Raw genomic sequence first — 21,722 nt, 5'->3', positions numbered from 1 at the left:
ATGTTATGACTGTTAAAAGTTTGCAAGAGATCTATTCATCCAAGCATACATAAAGACAACTCATGGTCTTCTTTCTCTCTCTCTCTCTCACACACACACACCCCACACCTTTTGAGTTTTTCATATATTTTCCTGGATCCAATGTCTAGGAAGCACTATTTCTTTTCACTAGTTAGTTGCTTGCACCTGAGGGCAATCTGATCTCCAAAAACACATTTAACAAAGTAAGGCATGATGACCTAAATCAAAGTTTTCAACACTATTGATATATGAGTCAATATTTGTTTTTGGAGGGTGGGGGGAAAGCAATTCTTTAAGTGAGTTATTTATCAATTGGTTCCGAAACCATGGGAGATGAACCGTGAGTAAAATGCTAAACAATTCCCCTTTTACATAAAGATTTGCTTCACTTAAGATGAAGCAAACAGAGTCAAAAATCTCATTTCCCTCTAATATTGATGTGACTTTCTATTAGCAGGTTCCACTTTTCAACAGTATTCTGTTCAAAGGAAAGAGCAACAGTTATTTTAGAGGTCAAAGTGTTGTAACAGCAGATGGGTTTTTCCTTAAGTAGCATTACGTTTGTAGTATTTTAACATGAGTATAATACCCATCAAACACTGAAGCTGAAAAAACCTATGTGCCTGTTGTAATACACACACACACACACACACACACACACACACCCTTTCTATAACAGTGAACATCTGAGTTTTGAGCACTGAGTGCTTGAATACATCCTGAATTGAAGAAGTATATGCAAAAGCAATGTTTGGTATAGACTTTGGGGTTGTATTAATAATTAAATTACATAGCCTACACGAGCTAACAATTGAACATACTACAGAGCTGGGAATAGGAAAGCACAACCAGAATGATGATATCTCACATTATAGTCTAAAAGCAGTATCTGTTGTGTTAGTCTCGATGGCTCCATCTTTCAGAGAGCATGAGATCACAGAAATGTGACAGTAAAAAAACAAAACAAAAAACCAATTACTGTATAAATTTCCCACACAGGATTCACAAGCCCTAGAGCTTCCACTCTTCCTATGTCAGTGCCAGTGCCAGAGCCGGCGGCCATCAAAGAGCAGGGCCCAACCACTGGCTAGGGAGGAAAGGGGAGAAAATTAGACATCTTGCCCAGGTCCAGACGCCAGTCTGGCTTTAGGTCTGGTCATGGCATTGAAGCTGCCTTGGTTGCCCTGGTTGATGACTTTTATCAGAAGAGAGAGGAGGGGCGTGTAATTTGGCTCATTCACCTTGATCTTGCAGTGGCTTTTGATACTGCTGACCACAGTATCCTTCTGGAGCTTCTCTCAAAGAGTTGGGGAAACTGTGCTTTAGTGGGTCCACTCATATCTCCAGAGCCATTTCACGGGCGCTGTCCTGTGGTGTCCCACAGGATTCCATCTCTCCCCCCCCCCATGCTATTTAACATCTATATGAACCCCCCTGAGAGCCCCCTGGAGTTAAGTGCCATCAATATGTGGATGACACCCAGCTCTGTCTCTGTTTTCAACTGAAACAGAAGAGGCAGTTGAAGTGTTAGGCCAGTGCTTGGAGGCAGTGATGGGTTGGGTGTGGCCCAATAAACTGAAGCTGAATACTGAAAAATCAGAGACGTTTTGTCTTGGAGATGGGAAGATGGCCTGCTCTGGGTGGTAGTGTTCTCTCCTGGAAGAAGCAGCTCCACAGTTTTGGGGTGCTCCTGGATTCAGCGCTGTTGAGGAACAGCAAAACATCTCTGGGCCTTGGGGAGAACACTAACCACACACCATGCTGTGTTACCTTTCCACATGCAGGAAGGGTTCGAGTTGGGGGCAGACCGAAGAAGCAACTCCCTATATGTTACTTGATAAGGTGCATTTACACAAAGAGCCATTGCTGACCGTTTAAAAATATTTTAAGTCTTTGGTTTGGTGTATAGTTGCCAACTCTAAGGAGCCCAGACCCCTTCCCTTCCAATTTTGGGGGGCATCCTCCCATTGACCATGTCAAGCCACATCAGCCTCTTTCTCCACTGCATGAGAACGCAGGTAAGGTGCCTGATCGCCCACCCACTTTTCTGTCTCCCGGGCCCCCTCCCTCCTCTCCTCCTCTCTTCCCCTCCAGAGGCCTTGGCCTGGACCTGGCACCCCACAAGCCCCGTGCCATGGAGGAACTTGGCTGCCACCTGTTAGCATCTGGTCAGGGATAAAAGGGAGTGGTGTGTGATTGGGCCTGCTGTCGTCTCCCAGCAAGCCCCCTGACTCAGCCTCTCATTGTTGGCTCCAGCCTGAACAGGGCTGACTCCCATGCTCAGAGCCCAGCTGCTCGAGCCTTGGAAGCGCCAGGTGAGGGAAGGCGGTGGCAGAGTCTTCCCTGGGGCCAAGAGGCTTCACCCTGGTCTGTGCCTGCTTGGTTTCAGCCTCCCTCCACCCCTCTGTCCTTCTGTTCAAGTTTGTGCCACTGGTCTGGTGAAAGGACCTGGGTTCCAGATCCCTTGAGATCCAGTCTTTGTTAGCCTACAGGCAACCTGAGAGAAACAGGAATTACAGAAAGGAGTGAAGTATGCTTTCAGTTCAGTTCCAAAGCCTAGAGCCTCATTAATAGACACAGGAAAATCTGCAGTGAAATTTGAGAGATTAGGCTTATGGCACATAGGTGCCACTTCAAGTGTGCTGCCCTACCTTCAAAGGCAGCACAAGTGACTAGGTGGAGAAATATGACTCTGCTGCCCTATGTTGCACTGAGCCAACATGTTTCATAGTATCATAGAATTGTGGAGTTGAAAGGGACCCCCATGAGTCAGCAGTGTGGTGCAGCATCAGAAATAACTATTGCTATTCTAGGCTGCATCAACAGAAGTATTGTGTCCAGGTCAAGGGAAGTAATAAAAGGTAAAGGTACCCCTGACTGTTAGGTCCAGTCGTGGCCGACTCTGGGGTTGCAGTGCTCATCTCACTTTATTGGCCGAGGGAGCCGGCGTACAGCTTTCGGGTCATGTGGCCAACATGACTAAGCTGCTTCTGGCGAACCAGTGCAGCACACGGAAACGCTGTTTACCTTCCTGCTGAAGCGGTACCTATTTATCTACTTGCACTTTGACGTCCTTTCGAACTGCTAGGTTGGCAGGAGCAGGGACCAAGCAATGGGAGCTCACCCCGTCGCGGGGTTTCGAACCGGCAACCTTCTGATCGGCAAGTGCTAGGCTCTGTGGTTTAACCCACAGCGCCACCTGTGTCCCCTAAGGGAAGTAATAGACCCACTCTATTCTGCCTTCATCAGACCACGCCTGGAATACTGAGTCCATTTCTGGGCACACAGTTGAAGAAGGATATTGATAAGATGGAACGTGTGCAGAGGAGGGCGACCAAAATGATCAACGGTCTGGAAACCAAGCCTTACGAAGAATGATTGAGGGAATTAGGTATGTTTAGCCTGGAAAAGAGGAGACTGAGAAGAGACATGATAGCCATCTTCAAACATCTAAAGGGCTGTCACATGGAGGATGAAGCAAGCTTTCCCCCCCCCCCTGCTCCAGAGGCTAGGACACAAACCAATGGATTCAAGTTATAAGAAAGCAGATTCAAACTAAACACCAGGAAAAACATTCTGACGGTAAGAGCTTTTCAACAGTGGAACAGACTCCATGAGAAGTGGTTGATTCTCCTTCCTTGAAGGTTTTTAAGCGGAGGTTGTAGGGCGATCTGCCATGTATGATCTAGTTGAGATTCAGTAAAATGTTTCTCCTGCTTCTTGGAATATGAGCTAAGTTTTCTGGTACACTATTTGTGGGCTGCGTCAAGTGTCAAGTCTCCAAAGCTAATTTTGGTTATATTTGTCTCTCTTTGTGTGCATGTATATAAAATTGAAGCCAAATTCAGGAAATAAAAAGGACATTCCTATTCCCCTCAAGAGCATTTTGTCAAAGAGAACATTCAACATATTGTTCACATAAAATTTCATTAGCTCCTGATTACACTTGAAACATCTTTGAAACAATACATTGAAATAAATTAAATAGGAAACTGATGGCACAAGCTAATTGTAATATAGTACAGCAAACAAGACACAAGATAATATTCCTGCACAGTTCCCCATCAAATATACTTTAAGCAGGAAAGTAAAACCAATTGGGTGGGAGTCTCCTGCAAGATACTTTTCAGAACTCTCATCTCATAAATCCTTGACTGCTCATAAATATATTGTTCTTCACATATACACATGTATTATGTATTATTAATCACAGCACATCCTTTCATTGGTGGCTGATAACAGACTGTGATGTATGGAGAGGGGGGAATAAGATAAACCAGAAAGTGTGCAAGAGCCCCTCCTTCCCCAATTGCTAAATTAAACACACTTCCCATCATTTTATAACAATGGCTGTATTCAGAGATAACAACAATCTATGATAGTAAGTCCTTGTCTAGGAGAGGAGGAAGTTCCTCATAAACTTGAGGGGGGGGGGAGAAGTAACAATTGGGGAGATACAGGGTTCTTTTCCTGGGCCTGGTGTTGTCCAACACCTTTATAAAGAAATTGGATGAAGGAATAGAGGGGATGCTCACCAAATTTGCAGGCACCAAATTGGGACGGGTAGATAATACTTCATAAAAGAGAATTAGGATTTGAGAGGACTTGGAGAACAGACTGGAGAACCGAGCCAAAACTAACAAAATAATTTTCAATAGGGACAAATAGGGTTCTACACTTACATCTTCTTCAACTAGACATGGGTATAAATCTTATAAACAAAACAGCAACCATATACAGTACAAGTCTATACTCCATTTGTTAACAAACAATAAACTTAATTTATATTTCTACTACAGTGGTACCTTGGGTTAGAGACGCTTCAGATTACAGATATCAGGTTACAGACTCCGCTAACCCAGAAATAGTACCTCGGGTTAAGAACTTTGCTTCAGGGTGAGAACAGAAATCGCGCAGCAGCGGCGCAGTGGCAGCGGGAGGCCCCATTAGCTAAAGTGGTGCTTCAGGTTAAGAACAGTTTCAGGTTAAGAACGGACCTCCAGAACGAATTAAGTTCTTAACCCAAGGTACCACTGTATCTCTTGTTGTCTTCTCTATTTATTAACATAGATTAAAAAACAAAAAACACATAATTGGACTTCCTATCATTTCCCGATGTGTATTTTCCTTCTGATGGTGAATATACCTAACATTATTAGCTTATCCTTTGTTTCCTTTCTAATATATTCTTAGAACAGTACTTAACCTTTGATTTATTTCATTTATAATTCATTAATCCAGGGTCAATCAGGGTTCTACACTTAGGCTAGTATAACTGGCGGCACAAACATAAGATGAGGCACACCTGGCTTGACAGAAGTACATGTGAAAAGAAACAAGCTTGACATGAGTCAACAGTGTGATGCAGCAGCTCATGGGTCCTTCAGGTATCCACAATCATGTAGCTTCTTAATCTGCTCTTCTCTAGGTTAACTAGAGCCTCTTTAATGTTACTGTAACAACTTCTTCAGTAACCATTCAGCAAATACCCAGAGACTGGAGGAGGATGAGGAGAAGAAGGACAAGAGGAAGAGGAAGAGGAAGAATACCTGTGGTATTATTAGGCTACTAACTATCCCCAATAACACAGAACAATAAGCCTAAATGAGCTATCTGGGTTTTTCACTGGAAAATAGAAAATGTCTAAGATGTATTCAGTAACTATGCAGTTTAACAAGTCTTTAATTCCTTAGTAAACAGGAATTAAGCCCTCAGGATTGCGGCTTTTGAAATTAGGGTGTGTTTAGACTTGGAGGCTGCCCAAACTTCTTTCACATCTCGAAGGAAAAGCGCCATGCCAAACATATGTAATCAGAAAAAAGTGATTACATTTTGAAGAAAGATCATAAAACAAATGCTCCCATATGTTTCAGAGATCAAATAAAACGTCTGAGAACTAGTACCGCAGTGTTTTAACTGTACAGTAAAAAGAATGTTCAGATGTGACAATTAATGAACGCAGTGTATGAAAAGTAACAGGAAAGGTTGTGCAAGTTAATAAAAGATTTGGAAATATGGAGCAGTAAAACGGGGGCAATTCTTTTCAGGCTTCAGCAGAAAAAGAATCCTCCTTGTTCTGGAGGGAAAGCTGGGGGTGAAGGAGAAAACTCCCTCTTTGTGGAGGAGTTAAACTAAGAGAAGAATTATTTGAGACACTATATTTTTAGCAGAAAATGTAGGTGAGATGGCGCCAGCTGCAGAGCAGAGTTCCAGTTAGGCCCACTTTTCCAGCAGTGATATCTACAGCAGTAGCTTCCTTGGCAAGCTCCTCTTGTCTTCTCCTCCATACAGCAAGAGCAGTAGCAACTCATAAATCCAGGGAAGATGTCAACATTTCCCTAGGCTCTCAAGGCAGTAGACCCCAAGGACAAGAGCAAAGCAGTGGTGTTTCCTCCCCCCGCTTTTCTGAAAAAGTTTAAGATTAAGAGACTCGCCAAGAAGATTATTTTCACTCCAGCTTGTTCTTTCTTTTATGTTTAATAGGCAAAGCAGCGCAAGCTTCTATGAATATTTTCGCCATAGTAGCCTGAACAGGTCCTTTCAACAGCTTCATTGCTGCTTCCCTGATTAAGAGCTAGTGTCACCATCAAAGCAAGGCTAAAAAGCATAAATAGCGGGTCAGGTATTTATATTACGTTTCTACTCTACATGCATCTCTTTCTTGCTGTTTGGCACAATTAAGGGTGATAGTGATAAGCTATTAAGCCATTTTACAGTGAGTGCCCTCCCATTATTTACCCTGTCATCCTTTGATATTATCAGATGAGCTATCTTAAACCCCCACTATGTCACAAGAAACAACAACAACAACCTGCCATTCACCCTATGGTCCCCAGGGTGGGTTACGGCCATTAAAACTCAATGTTAAAAACAGGATAAAGTTGTATGCCTTCAGCATTGGCCCAAAGGTATATAATGAAGATGCCAGATGGACCTCTATGGGGAGTTCCACAGCTTAGGGGCTGCCACAGAGAATGTCCTCTCCTGGGGCACCACTCCCACCTAGCTCTGAGCTTCTAAGAATGGTGGAACAACCAAGAGGGCTCCCTCTACCCATCTCAACATCCAGGGTGCACATGCATATAAAAAACCTTTTCGGTAATGGCCCCAGGAAACCTAATGGAATTTATCCACTTCTTGAAAGCATTAGAATATATCCTTTTTTTACACATGCTTTCATTCACATTTAGTAACTAATAGACAGCCATGCTCAGCAACTAATTTTTAACAGGGACTGTACTTTTAAAGACAATATGTATTGTTGTAAGCTTGCAGAGAGAATCAGGGCTGCTGGAATTCCATTGGTGGCCCTGGAAAGAATTTATTTTGCTAGGAACAATGACTAGGAAAGAGGGATCCCACAGGAAGGTCGAAAACACTTTTGGCACAAGAGCATGCTCTTCTCTTCTCCTTCCCCTCCAGAAAGCAAGTTTGGACTATAAGCTGACATAATTTGGGGGCTGAAGTCTGAGTTTAGGCATTGGGGTAGGAAATCCATTTAAAAATATGTTTAAGTTGCTCTTCCAAACCACTTGAAGTGTGTGTGGGGGAAGCATATATTGGTGTACTGTACTTTAGCTTTCCATTTCAGCTTGGATGCTCCTTGGATTTTCCTTAATTTTAGGTAGAAATAATATCATTTATGAACAGACAGTTTTGTGGCTTTAAAGTGAAATCAGATCAGTAGATACATGGAGGGAAAATGATGTAGACTATAGCAATTAAATAAAGTGAGAAAAGTGAATACAGAAAGAAAATGGATTTTAAAATAATTATTTTAAATATACTCATGTTAGGCGAAAGATAAGATTGAGTGCCAGCCAATCCATGACCTTACAGTATATTAATGTGTGTTAATACTGGCTTTTATTACATGCTAAGAATGATTAAAATGTAAAACAGCTATTTCACAATAAAACCAGCAGCTGACTATTAAAAATGCACCAAATAGATCTGGCATATGTCCTCTGACTAACTTTTTGATGTGTAGGAACATAATTTTTCCACTGTGCTTTCCTATTATGCTAGACTACATGTCTTAGTCTACTAATTTGTAATGTCCTTTCTTTGAGGGGTTACACAATTTCCCAGACCTTTTAATTTCTGCATGGGGTTTTCCATTTGATTTGAACCAGGAAACTGTTCTATTATAGCAACACTCCCATAGCCACAACATAATGGCTTTGCCCTGGTTTTCAGGCAATCAAAAAGTGCTAATAATACAATGAGTATATATTCATGATATATATTTGTCTTGTTACTCACATTCTCATAAAGGGCTTGAAGAGTCTCTAAATCAACCACAGAGTTATCCAAGTTCACAACAGCTGTGAATAAGAGAGACAAAAGTGGAAAAGGATTACATGTCAATATGATAATCCATCAGTGAAGAAAAGACTAAGCACAATAGTTTTTTATGACCCACTGGTCATACAGCTTAACGGCTTAAAGTTTATTAATGCTTTTGAAAAGTGCTGTGTCAAAGATTGTGGACAAGGAACCTGGTGGAGCCAGGTGTCAAATGTTAAGAAATTCATGCCCCCGTTCCCCTACAAGACACACATAGGATCCCATGAGTACGGCAAAAGTCAAAGATCAGAGATAAGCTTTACATCAGAGTTTCATGGTCCGACTAAAAGCATTATAGAAAATCGCAAGTCTGTTACAGCCAAACACACACACACACACACACACACACACACACACAGGAGACCTGTCACTGGTTGGGTTTCACTCTTAAACTGATTAATCCATAGATCAACCAGTGACCTTCAAGACACCTGACAAGGGTTAAATCTTCTATGCTCTAAAGCCAAAGATTTCATACAGATATAAAACTATGCTTTTCTAGTCCTGAAGTAATCTATGTTTTGCCACAGATATCCATTACTGTTCTTTTTGTGTGAAAACAAATGTAGTTAGCCATTACACAAACAGCAATTTCAATCAACCCAACTTCAAAAGGAGAAAATGATGATTATGATTAACAAAGACACCAAGAAGGAAAGTTAAGATAATTCAACAATAGCAAAGATATGAAAATTCACATTTATGCTAGCAGGATGTATTGCTATATCGAATGATTTAAAAGCTTGTCATGGTGCTTACTTCAAAAAACATTTTTAAAAGAAGACAAATTTTGTTTGTAATACACTGAGTTCGCAAATGAGAAAAGCGGCTCAGACTTCCAGCAGACAGGATGATTTGTGGCCCAGAGGTGGGCAATATAAAGTAGACTCTTGACCCTCATCCATCTAGGCTGGTTACATTAAGCCAGAACTGGCTGCCCATGTTTGTGTGATAACTGTGGAGGTTGTGGTGTTTGAACTTTGTGAAAGAAAGGCTCACTTGCTTTAGATTTTCAGGTGGAGAGCTACTGCCCTCTTTCAAATTCTTCCCATTTGGTTACAGTTTGGTTACAGTTGCTCAGGTTCATAGTTGCATCTTTTTGTTGAATTTCAGGGTGTGCTTGTGGAATGGAACTGCTTGGATAGCCCTGTCTTATACCCTCATTTAGGAGATAAAAAGTGGACCTTGTTGATTCTCTTACTCAAATTTAAGCATGACCAAAAAGGAAAAAAAAGGGGGGGGAAGCATCAACAAAAAAGGGAGCACAGATAAAATTGGGCATATGACCACCCTACTTCCAATCCGATCTCAAAATTATTTCAGGTATGTGTTCTGCTCCATTGGATTAACACTGTGTAGGGATATGACTAGGGTCCTTTTTGCCACCAGTACTCTTATTTTTATTTTTATTAAAATCTGATCAAAGAAATAGCAGGTTTGAGCTTTCTGACAGATGAAAAGGCAGGTGTTTTATGGAAAACTACAATGGTATCTAATTTTCACCTTTCATCCATTTAGTTTTCCTTGTGCTTTCTATTGTGTTTGTGTGTGTGTGTGTGTGTGTGTGTGTGTGTGTGTGTGTGTGTTTGGTTGTGTGTGTGTGTTTGTGTGTGTGTGTGTGTGTGTGTATGAAAAAAGGAGAAATAATGGAGGAAGAGTAACCAACAGTTGTGGGAGGTCAGGCAGGTGAAAGCTCAGGCTTTCAAGAGAGGTTTTTTAAAAATGTAAAAGATTTCTTTGGCTATGCACAAAGCAAGAAGAACAAGCAAGTGGAGCAGAGAAATGCTATTGGGTGACAGAGAGAAGGCAGAATTGCTCAATACCTACTTTGCCTCTGTCTTCACACAAAAGGAAAGCAGTGTGCAACCGGGTGATAACAGAATAAACGATGCAAGGAGTGAGTTGAAGCCCAAGATAGGAAAAGATGTAGTAAGGCAACCCCTAGCTACTTTAAATGAATTCAAATCTCCAGGGCCTGATGAGCTGCACCCAAGGGTACTAAAGGAGCTTGTGGATGTAATATCAGAGCCTCTGTCTACAATCTTTGAGAATTCTTGGAGAACAGGTGACGTCCCTGCAGACTGAAAGCAGGCAAATGTTGTCCCCAACTTCAAAAAGGGGGGAAAGAAGAAGACCCAGGTAACGGTTGACTAGTGAGCTTGACATCAATAGCAGGAAAGGTTCTAGTACAGATAATTAAACAGTCAATCTGTGAGCACTTAGAAAAGGATGCTATGATTACTAAGACCATGAGTTTCTTAAAAAAAGAAAGAAAGTAAAGAAAGAAAGAAAGAAAGAAAGAAAGAAAGAAAGAAAGAAATAACATCCCATTTCTTTTTTTTGATATGAGCTAGAAGCAGTGCTATTTTTCTAGAAAAAGAGGTGCTGGAATTTACCATGAATGCATCCATTGTTCTTTTACAATGGCAATGGCACCCACCTGAGAGGTGGTGAGTTCTGGCTGAAAAATAATCCCAGTTACAAACTTGGTGGATCAAGGGAATGCTGTGGACATAGTTTATCGTGATTTCAGCAATGCTTTTGAGAAAGGTTCCCCATAATATTCTTGCAGAGCAGCTGGTAAAATGTGGATGGGTGAGGTAACTGCTAGGTGGATTTGTAGCTGGTTGACTGACCGAACCAAAAGACTGCTCACTAATTGTTCCTCATGAACTTGGAAAAAAGTGACAAGTTGGATGCCACAGGGTTTTGTCCTGGGCCCATTGTTGTTCAACATCTTTATAAACGATTTGGATGAAGGTATTGAGGGGGTGTTCATCAAATTTTGCAGATGATACCAAACTGGGAGGGGTAGCCAATGCTGCTGAAGACAGAATCAGGATTCAATGTGGCACTAATAGATTTGAGAACTGGGCTCAAACTTAACAGAATGAACTTCAATGGGGACAAATGTAAGCTTCTACATTTTGGCAGGAATAATTAGTTGCACAAATATCAGATGAGGGACACCTGGATTGCCAGTACTACATGTAAAAAGAATCTAGGGGTCTTCGCAGACCACAAACTGAACATGAGTCAACAGTGTGATGCAGCAGCAAGAAAAGACTAATGCTATTCTAGGTTGCATTAACAGAAGTATAGTGTCCAGATCAAGGGAAAGCATAGTCCCACTCTGTTCCACCTCTGTCAGACCACACCTAGAGTACTGTGTCCAAGTTCAGAGCACCACAAGTTAAGAAGGATATTGACAAGCTGCAATGTGTGCAGAGGAGGGTGGCCAAGATGATCAAGGGTCTGGAAACCGAGCCTTATGCGGAACAGTTGAGGGAATGGGGTATGTTCAACCTGGTAAAGAGGAGACTGAGAGGAGGTGTGATTTCCATCTTCAGATATTTAAAGGACTGCCACACAGAGGATGCAGCAAGCTTGTTTTATGCTGATGTGGATGCTAGGACCAAAGCAAAAGCTTCATATTAAAAGAAAGTAGATTCCGATTAAACGTCAGGAAGAACTTGCTGACAGTAAGGGTTGCTCAACAGTGGAACAGACTCCCATGAGAGGTGCTGGATTCTCCTTCCTTGGAAGTTTTTAAGCAGAGGTTAGATGGCCACCAGTTGTGTATGAGCTAGTTGAGGTTCATGCACAGCAGTGGGTTGGACTAGATGACCCTCTGGGTCCCTTTCAACTCGACTATACTGTGAATCTATATACTTTTTAGGTAAAATGTAACCAGGAAAGCACCCTAACTAGCATTTCCACTGGCTATTCCTGACAGAATACTGACAGCAGATTACATTATCCTGTATAAATCAGTACCCTTCACTGTTGCTAAATGATTCTGTGTATAAACCTCAAGATTAGAGACAATATAATTCATGCTCATTTGTTTCTCATTGCTGTAAAGCATTCAGTGATAAAATGCAGTGTCTGGGACTCATCACATTTCCCCCCTACAGGTCTGAAACATAATTTTAGTTACAGTATAATAAAAGAATATATAAATAAGGAAACGTTGATGTTGATTGCACTGAGCAGGGTCCAGTGTGTATGTAGAGATTGGAGGGAAGAATTTTAGCAGATGAAAAGAACATTCATTCATTTTGGAATGTACTAACTTCCTAAGACAATCAAGTTTTTCTTTTAGCTTTCTTTCAAACCTTTGTTTTGTTTTACTCCTTCCCTTTTCTAATTTTTGACTGCATGGAGTATTTTAAAAGTTACCTGGTTATAACTTTTTTCTTTCTTTCCATTGCCTTTCTTTGTGAAGGTCATGCATAACACATAAACGTTAAATTATTTAGATGGGAGTAAATTAAAAGTCTCACAAAATCACCACAAAAAACCTTTCAGCATTTCTCATTTTAATATGAACTTAGTTGTGGTTCGAGGACCCAATCCCCGCATAGTGGAATGAAAACACAAGGACACGTGATATAAGGTTAATGGACAAGAAAATGCCACAACTTTATTGATTACAGCAAGTGAAAAGGTATTGGCTTAGGCACTGGATTACGTCATCTGACTCCACCCACTCGGAGAGGGGTGAGTCTAAAACAGGGGGGTTTATTCACCAGTAGGTGGAGCCTGTTGATGCTAATCCAACTATAAGCTCTCCCCTGATGTCACCGAGGGTCATGCCATGGCCTCCCGCTACGCAGGCATCGGACAGAATAAACGACCGCCGGATTCCTTTAACGGAATACCCAAAATTGAAGGCGTAGGCAATGGCCACACCTAGCCCTTCCACACACCACACCACATTATTCCAATGCCTAGCCTACCCACCAATACCATGAAAGTTGTGACGATTGCTACGAGGTAGGCGAAAAAACCAAAAAGCCTAATGCCAAATGGAAAAATTCCTACCAAGCCCCCCGGACAACCAGGGCGACCAACCTAAGGTCCATAGCAAGGCCAAAAGAAAGCTGAGACCCTGAGCTCTAAGGGAGTGGAGGGTGGGTGACTCGCGAAGGGACGACGAAGAGAGAGGCCAGGAGGCTGGCGCGACAGCAATTTACGCTGCCGTACACGCCCCCTCGAAAGCACCTGGTTGGGTGCCTGTCAGTGGGCATGGGCGCCAGCCAGGTGAGTGGGAGGCAGGGGGCTAATGCCCCCTGCTTGAGGCGGAGTCTGGCCCCGACCACAACCACTCCCCTTTTTGCAGGAGGAGAGTCTTTCTTGCCACTAGAAACCAACCTCTAAAAAATGGTACCAAATACTGAGGGACATTCTCAGTCCACATTTTATACTGATGAGAGTTGGAATCTGCAACATCTGGAGGGTCACAGATTGCTCATGCCTTGCAAAAGCAGACCAAAGTAGCTAATCAATCCAGAACTTTCAATGATGGTCTCAACACACTGAGACTACAGGTATTAGGTGAAATGGGCTAAACACAAGAGAGGAGAGGAATATAACTAGTACCAGTCAGCATAAAAAACTGGGATGGAGGAGGAGGAGAGAAGACCTAGGCATCATATGATACACTCATTTTCTATCTTGAAGGAGAAGAGATTATGTGTACTTTAATCACAACCCATTCTTCTAGATGAAAAAAGACTTTTCGCTCATTTGAGTGATATTAACAAGATCCATCCCACTGCATAGACAACACTGACCATAATAATGAATTCTGTGGAAGTCAAAGGGATTTAAGCATCTCCAGCATTCAAGGGTGGCTCGCTGAAAAGTACCAGTTGCTTGATAGAGTCCCTAATCACAGGTTTTTTTAAAAAAACCAATTGTGTTCAGAATAAGAAATGTAAAGTTATTGGATAAAAATATGCTTTCCCAAATATTCAAACGGCAGACAAATGCCTTTAGAAGCAGCCTATGCTCTAAATACAGGATGTGCACTTGTATAAAAATATTCTGTTTTTAAAGTGCTTCTGCATTCTTTTAGCTGTTTGTCTTGGGTTTCCCCCTCTCAAATGTGCTAATTTTTGTGTTTCAAAATACATGACAGCTTCTCTTCTAATTTTTCAAGTTATTAAGATTACCTAAGAATTACTTAGAGAGCAACATAACACTTTTGATTGAATTCTTTTATGAGATAAGAAAATGTATGGCAAACACAGTGGTGCCAGGCCTGTGTATTTTCAACAGCACAGGTATGCAGGAGAGTGTATATATTTCAGAGAGCTGCTTATAAGTTAGCTTATAAGGACACCATGAACATGGTTCTCTGCTTTTATGAAAATAGCTTAATCTAGAAATAGCCTTTAAAAAATAGCATTAAAAAAACTATACAGAAATTCAGGTCTGTGGAGGGAAAGAACCTGGATTGTTCAAACATGCATAGCCAGTGTGTGCAGGCCTTGACAAAGGTAAATGATGGCTGACAAATTTCTAACCCAAAAAGCAAAACTAAAATAAAATGACTAATTCTTATTTATTTCTACACTTTAAATTATGTACGATCATGGTTTTTTTTTTCCTTTAAAGAGAGATTATATGAACACGAACACCACCCTTCTCTGCAGATAAGAGACATTTAATTCCACCCGCAACATAGACTGTCCTAACACCCAATATATATTGACACTGCTGTTTCTCTTGCCTGCCATGCACCTAAACTTGTGGCCGTGTTGATGTGGGGGCAGGTGAACAAATAACTGAAAATGTATTTCCAGCTGAAGTGACTCTTCATGCTCTCTTTCTCCATATTTTGGAAATGTGGTCTACATTTTATTTAAAAATAGTATAAATGGCACAACTGTGGCTTGAGGCTTTGGCACGCACAGTTCAAAAATTAAGCTCGCCATCTGTCTCCAGAGTGTGCTGTGAAGGTGAGGGGGGCGGGTGCAGGGGTTGACTGGATCCTGGAAACAGTCAATGCATCACTTAGCCAGAGAGTGGTTCCCACTTGTCTAAACAAGGTGGTGGTGGTCGAGCGACTATTAAATTAAATAGTTCTATTAAATTTAGTCATCACTTTTTACCCCCAAAAAAGTCTCAAAGTGACATGCAAAATATCATATTTCCTTGAATCTAATGCTCACCTTTTTGGGCCAAATTACATTGCGAAATTAAGGTATGTACTAGATTCGATGGCACATTCTCCAGCAAATACTTTTTTTGTTTCTTTCAAGGTTCTGAAAATTGAGGTGAGCATTAGATTCGATGGCATATTACTCAAGTAAATACGGTACAGGAGTACCCTAAAATGTCCAAAATTATTGTTATTAATTATTAGTTATAATATTAATAATAATTATTAATAAAAGTGTTCATCCCCCAGAAGTTAACAACAGAAAAAATCTCCTACCCGACTCCAAAAATAAAAGGCCCAAAATCAAACCACATCATTATTTCAATACTTGGGGAAAACAAGAATATTCTCTTTCTTTGGCTCCAACAAACTGACAATGCCACAGGAGAGCATTCCACAGCTGAGGGGATGCTACTGCAATGGCACATTCTCTTGTTACCACTGCGCATCATCAAGGCACATGCAGAAGGGCCTCTTATGATCATAAGGCAGGTTTGTATTGGGAGAGAAGGTCCTTGAAGTATTGGAGTCCTGTGCTTTATAGTTTAAAACTAGCACTTTGAATCTGGCCTACAATCTAATTGGCCATTCATCTAACAACTATCTTTGGACCCAGAATGAGATTACTAGCGCCTGGTCACAAATTCCCCCTTTTTGGTCTAGGTGCTCAAAATGATAGTGGTTGGTCAGCTGCAGACCCTCTTGGAAGAGACTGGTTATCAGTAACCATTCCAGTCTTGCTTTAGGCCCTGTTTTGAAACTGAAGCAGCTTTGGTCACCATGATGGATTACCTTTTTCTAAGAGAGAGACATGGGAAGTTGGTTCTCATGGATCTCTCAACTGCTTTTGATACCATTTGGCCATAATATCTTACTGAATTGGCTCTGTGGGCTGGGAGTTAGAGGCAGAATGTTATGCTGGTTCTCTTCTTACCAATGGATATGGTACCGGAGGGTAGCACTGAGGAACTTGTGCTCAACTTCATGATCCATAGAGTCATTCATGGTTCTACCTTGTCCTCGTGCTATTTAACATCCACATGAAGCTGCTGCGTGAGAGGTCAATGGATATTTGGAGTGGGGTATCATCAGTGTGCTGACAACCAGCTCTTCTTGTCATCTAAGTCAAATGAGGCTGTGCAAGTTCTGAAACATTGTCTAGACACTTTAATGAGCTGGATGAGAGCCAATAAATTGAGATGAAATCCTGATAAGACAGTGACACTGTGGTTCAGTGGCTCTAGAGCAGCGGTTCTCAACCTGTGGGTCCGCAGATGTTGTTGGACTACAACTCGCATCATCCTTGAGCTCTGGCCTTGCTAGCTAGGGGTGATGGGAGTTGTAGTTCAACAACATCTGGGGACCCACAGGTTGATAAAGGCTGCTCTAGAGTCTAGGAATTATATACTCTACCTGCCATTTATGGGCTTGCACTCCCTGTAAAGAAGAAGGTTCTTGGTCTGGGGGCACTACTTGATCCAAGTTGATCCATTGACACTTGAGTCAATGGAGGCTCAAGTGTCTCTGGTGGCACAGAGTGCTTTTGGCCAGGTATGGTTGCAGCTTACATTTCCATTCAGAATTCAAGGTACTGGTGATGAGTTATAAAGTCCTGAATAACTTGGAACTTTAATACTCGAAGAACAATATTTCCTTACATAGTGCTGCCCAAGTGATAAGCTCTGTTAGGGAAGCTTTTCTTAACGTCCGCTGCCAGGAGGTATACCCTATGCAGTGACATGAGAATGTGCCAGTGTCCCAAATGCGGAACTCCATCACTTCTGAAATTTGACTGGTGCCTAATATTTTAGTACTTAGACACTAGCTTAAACATGGCAAATCATTAAGGCCTTGGGAGGCTGTTGATGCTCAGTTAGAATATGTTTTGCAGTTTTATGGCAATCTGTAATGTGAATTTTATCTGCTCTTTTTTTGTTGCAGGTTGTTACTTTAAATTATTTTATTGTTCCCCATCCTGAGATATTTGAATAAAGGGTGGGTTATACTTTTTTTAAAGTGTACTTTTTGATACAAGTAGGCTCCTCTTCTATAAATAATAAATAATGCTGCTTCATTTTGCAGAATTATGATGAACACTGACAATATCCATACAAGGGAGATGCTCACAGATGCATTACAACCATTCTACTGTAAAGGCAGAATGAAAGACCAAAGACCATTACGTTTAGAGATTGGTGAATGTCATGTAACAAATTCTTAATATTATTAGTTTGTCTTAATTTTACCCTGCTTTTATATCACTGGGTCCACAAAGCTGCTAAAATACTTTTTAAGATACAGTAGAAAAAGATCAAGGCAATTTTAAAAATGCACTTAAATATGAGTAATCACAGTACACAGTTACTAGCAGCATTGATATCTAGTCTCTTCTTTTTTGTTATGGGGATATATGATTTGGCAGAGGGGTAAGGGATGACATGGTGCAAGATTCAATCCATGCCCTGTGCATGCTGTTGGGCACATCCCTCTCTCATGGTGAGAGGTAATTCTGCATGCATGAAGAAGAGGAAGGAAGAGTTCCATGGGGTACTATGTCATGCCCACCAGTCCACAGCAATAATGTTACAATGATATAGATTTTAATTCAAATGCTATAAAATAGGAGGTATTTTTAGTATAAACATTTCCAATGCAGGCATCTTGAGTAAACAAGCTTATATAAATCCAAAGACATAAGTTACTGATTAAATCAGCCAAAACTTCATACACCTATACAGTTTGTTTATAAAATTTGTGCAAGTTAAATTTTTAGAGAACAAATACATTTTGTTTGAGTCAGTGTGTCGCCTTCTTGTCTGGGGAAAGGGAGGGGAAAAAATGAGCCCAGTGTTGTAATCCTTTCAGAATAAAATGTTTAAATGCAAACATGATTACCATTGTAGACTGTTTAATCTAGAGAGATTATATTGCAGTTCTATTTTTGAGAGTTTTGTTGATATGACCATGCAGAGCCCTTTAGTGCTTATCTTAATTATTTAGGTAAGTTTTATTTCAGTTTGGCAAGTGATAAAAACACGGGTGAAGAAAAGAGGAGGTCACTCTCAGACTGGAATATACCTTTCTGAAACAAAGTGTCCAGATGAGCACAGTTCTACCAAATCTGACGGTTAATGGGTTTCTAAGTAAAATAATATTTAATGACTTTTCAAAGCATCTCAGTTCATCTCAAAACAAATTTGATTCAGTACTTTTTGGTGGCAAGGAAGATCTGCCATAAAGACCACCCGCCATTTTTGACAGCAGTGGCGGTTGCAGCCTGGCAGGAGAGTTGGGGAAAGAGTTTCCTGTCCACATGGCCAGCTGGTGCTTTCATTGACTAGTCACGGGGGCCGATGGGATTTTCCTCCAGATCTTATGATGTATATGGTTGTGACTTTTTGATGTTTTGCTTATTGTTTATGACTACTTTTGTTATGTTTGTAGTTACTAACTTTTTATATGTTGTCAGCTACCTTGAGCACAGTTTTAACTTTGCAAAGATAGCATACAAATACGATGATTGATTGATCCCCTCAAAGTTGGGAGGCCTCTGGGGCAGCACCCCATGAAGCTCAAAGGACTGCCACTGCAGACATACAAGCTGTTTGAAAAGATAACACACGAAACATCATTAACATATTTTCTAAGATACTAGTACAGTGGTACTTCGGGTTAAGAACTTAATTTGTTCTGGAGGTCCGTTCTTAACCTGAAACTGTTCTTAATCTGAGGTACCACTTTAGCTAATGGGACCTCCCACTGCCACTGCACAATTTCTGTTCTTATCCTGAAGCAAAGTTCTTAACCCGAGGTACAATTTCTGGGTTAGTGGAGTCTGTAACCCGAAGCACCTGTAACCTGAATGGTACCACTGTAGTAGATACTACTAAGGTGAAGCCTATTCTGATTCTCAGTTATTTGCATCAGTTATTCCCCAGATACATGAACTAGTAATGTGAAAAGTGGATCTAGGTGTAAAAAAGGGAGGGGGGCCTTCAACTGCTATTTAAAATTGGGGACAAAATATATATTCCACTGCAAACATTCTTAAGGGTGATGACAACCCAGCAGTAGAAAATGACTATGGCAAAAGGGGTAGCAATTACACAAAGAAAAGTGGATGGAGGAGTTGAAAATGATGCCCACAAATATATAAAACGTGAAAGGAGTTGTAAGCATGATATTCATGCTACCATTACAGAACAATTGCCAAATGACACAACTGGCAAGCACCGCATTGTAGTATCATTTATGAGGCAATGCTGAATGCCTACACAGTTCCTGTCATCTGGAGTTTAGGCATGATGCATGACTGAGTCAGCTAATTAAGCTATTTCAATTCTGCTATTACATAGCAATGCTGCTAGCCTACTCTCTGCTACTTTGCACTTTCACTTCCAATTAAGTCTTTTAACATGATTATGTGAACAACAAAGTGGTAACAAGACTACCATATCAAACACCATTCCTCCATAAGTTCAACATGAGCAGAACAATCCAAGTGGGAAGAAGGCAGGAAGAAATGAAGGTAGATGAACAGCCATGCTGGGTGTATGGCAGTAGGGTGGAAGGGAAGAGGAAGCCATGTTTTAACTTACTTACTTCCCACCCACTTTCTGGTATCCTCCTCTTTTTTACTTTGAATGACTTCCCCTCCTATTTGTTTTCAAAGGGAGGGAAAATATACTCTGTGACTGGCACAAACAGGTCCATTAGGCCAACTAGGCAGCCAGTTAGGGTGCAGACCTTTGAGGAGCCGAGTTTTACATAGATTAGTTTTTGTGATATGTGTTATAAATTTCTGATGTTTTTATTTATTTTTATTTTGTAGTTTGAATAATTTTATCGTTTCTACAAGCCATCTTTTTTAGAACATGAAGATAGCACTTTTGGGGGGTGGGTAGCTTGCCTAGGTTGCAAGATAACCCAGCCCTGGCCCTGGTCATACATTTCCCCCCATTTCAGGGATGTGTTCAGGGAATGGAAAGTTTCTGGATCTTCTGGAGCCTTCAGCCAAAGTGGCCTGGCACGCCCTCTTCTCTTTTGACATCAACTGATGTCAGAGCCCCGAGATGAGTAAGGCAAGGATCACAGAGCCAGGATGGGCTGTATAAGGTTGAATATGCTTCCCTTTGAGTTTGGAAATCTACTTCTGCCCTTGGAGGTGGAAGAGATCCAAAACATAATACAGCCCCTGGGGCACCCTCCCAGGGAGCATAGGACTGACGCTTAAGAGCATTAAAATACAATATTCAGCCCAAAACTAAACAATGAAATTACTATCAAATGTAGGCTGATCTTATACAGAAGTGTTGCTAGAAAATTAACCCCAGTTTTACAACCAGCACATAAATCCAGTTTTCTAGTGTGTTGATTTATTACAATATGAAGAACTACATTGTTTCTCCTTATTATTCCAGAATATTAACTGAGAACAGCCTTAGAACTGCTACATTTTAATTATTTCAAATTGTACCACATGATGCCTGAGCAAATAAGAAAAGCAGACTCCTTTCCTAATGAAATAATGCATTGGAGATACTTGTAAACACTAATCATACCATGTGGGAAATGTCTTGAAACAAATGGTTTGGCTTCATGGGCTTGTCTGTATTTTACTGTTTAATCTGGTCATTCTACATGGAAGCAGACTCTGTTCTGGGACCTTATGATCTTCCCTTTTCATATATGCCAGATTCACTCATCACTCTCATGGGAGCATTTGAATAATAAAAGAGCTTTGGGATTAGAAAAACAACATAAAGCATTATTCCATTTGTACAAGGGTTTTGTCAGGATACTGCTTCTTGGGCATGGTGGAGCAGAGATAGGTCTGCCATATTTTGAAGAGCAAAAAGGAGGACACATTTGCCAACTTCTACTTTTAACTATGGATTGCTATGATGACTCTATGCATGAAAAAAGAGGACGTGTCCTGGGAAAAAAGGACACATGGCAACCCTATAACCTGAACCACAATTCCATTATTACATATTACTAAAGTCAGACAAAAGTTTTTCATGGACTAGGAAGTGGTATGATTGACAGAGACAACAGTAATTCATGTGTAAATCATGGCTAGACAGGTTTTTGAAGCATTTCCATGAAGTGAATTTACCACAAGCGACAATGGCTCTATCGTACCACTTTCACTTCTCTGAAAAACTTTAATTCATCTCCAGACAAAGTAATTTCAATCTTTCCTATTCTGTAATGGATCCCTGTCAAAAATGTTACCAATTCTGATCAAAGCACCAGAAAGCCCACTGACATCAACCAATGTAGAGTGTGGGTTTATACTAAATAATAGAAAATGTATACCTAGAGGAGCTTTACCAATCATTACCAGGTGCATTGTGCTTCATATCATTGGCTGTTGAAGGTGGAAGCAAAAAGCATG

The 21,722-nt window shown here is 40.9% G+C and overlaps 1 protein-coding gene across 1 annotated transcript in view; it reads right to left on the bottom strand.

Moving 5' to 3' along the window:
- Window positions 1-21,722, bottom strand: part of FMN2 (formin 2) — a 159,839-nt gene that overhangs the window by 48,890 nt on the left and 89,227 nt on the right. The window contains exon 9 of the mRNA XM_083496737.1: window positions 8,287-8,348. Within this exon, the coding sequence (XP_083352863.1) occupies window positions 8,287-8,348 (62 nt within the window). The remainder of the gene's footprint in view (window positions 1-8,286; window positions 8,349-21,722) is intronic.

The sequence above is a fragment of the Podarcis liolepis genome, assembly GCF_965112155.1.
Source record: "Podarcis liolepis genome assembly, chromosome: 3".
Lineage (NCBI taxonomy): Eukaryota > Metazoa > Chordata > Lepidosauria > Squamata > Lacertidae > Podarcis > Podarcis liolepis.
This window is presented reverse-complemented; position numbering and strand designations above follow the sequence as displayed.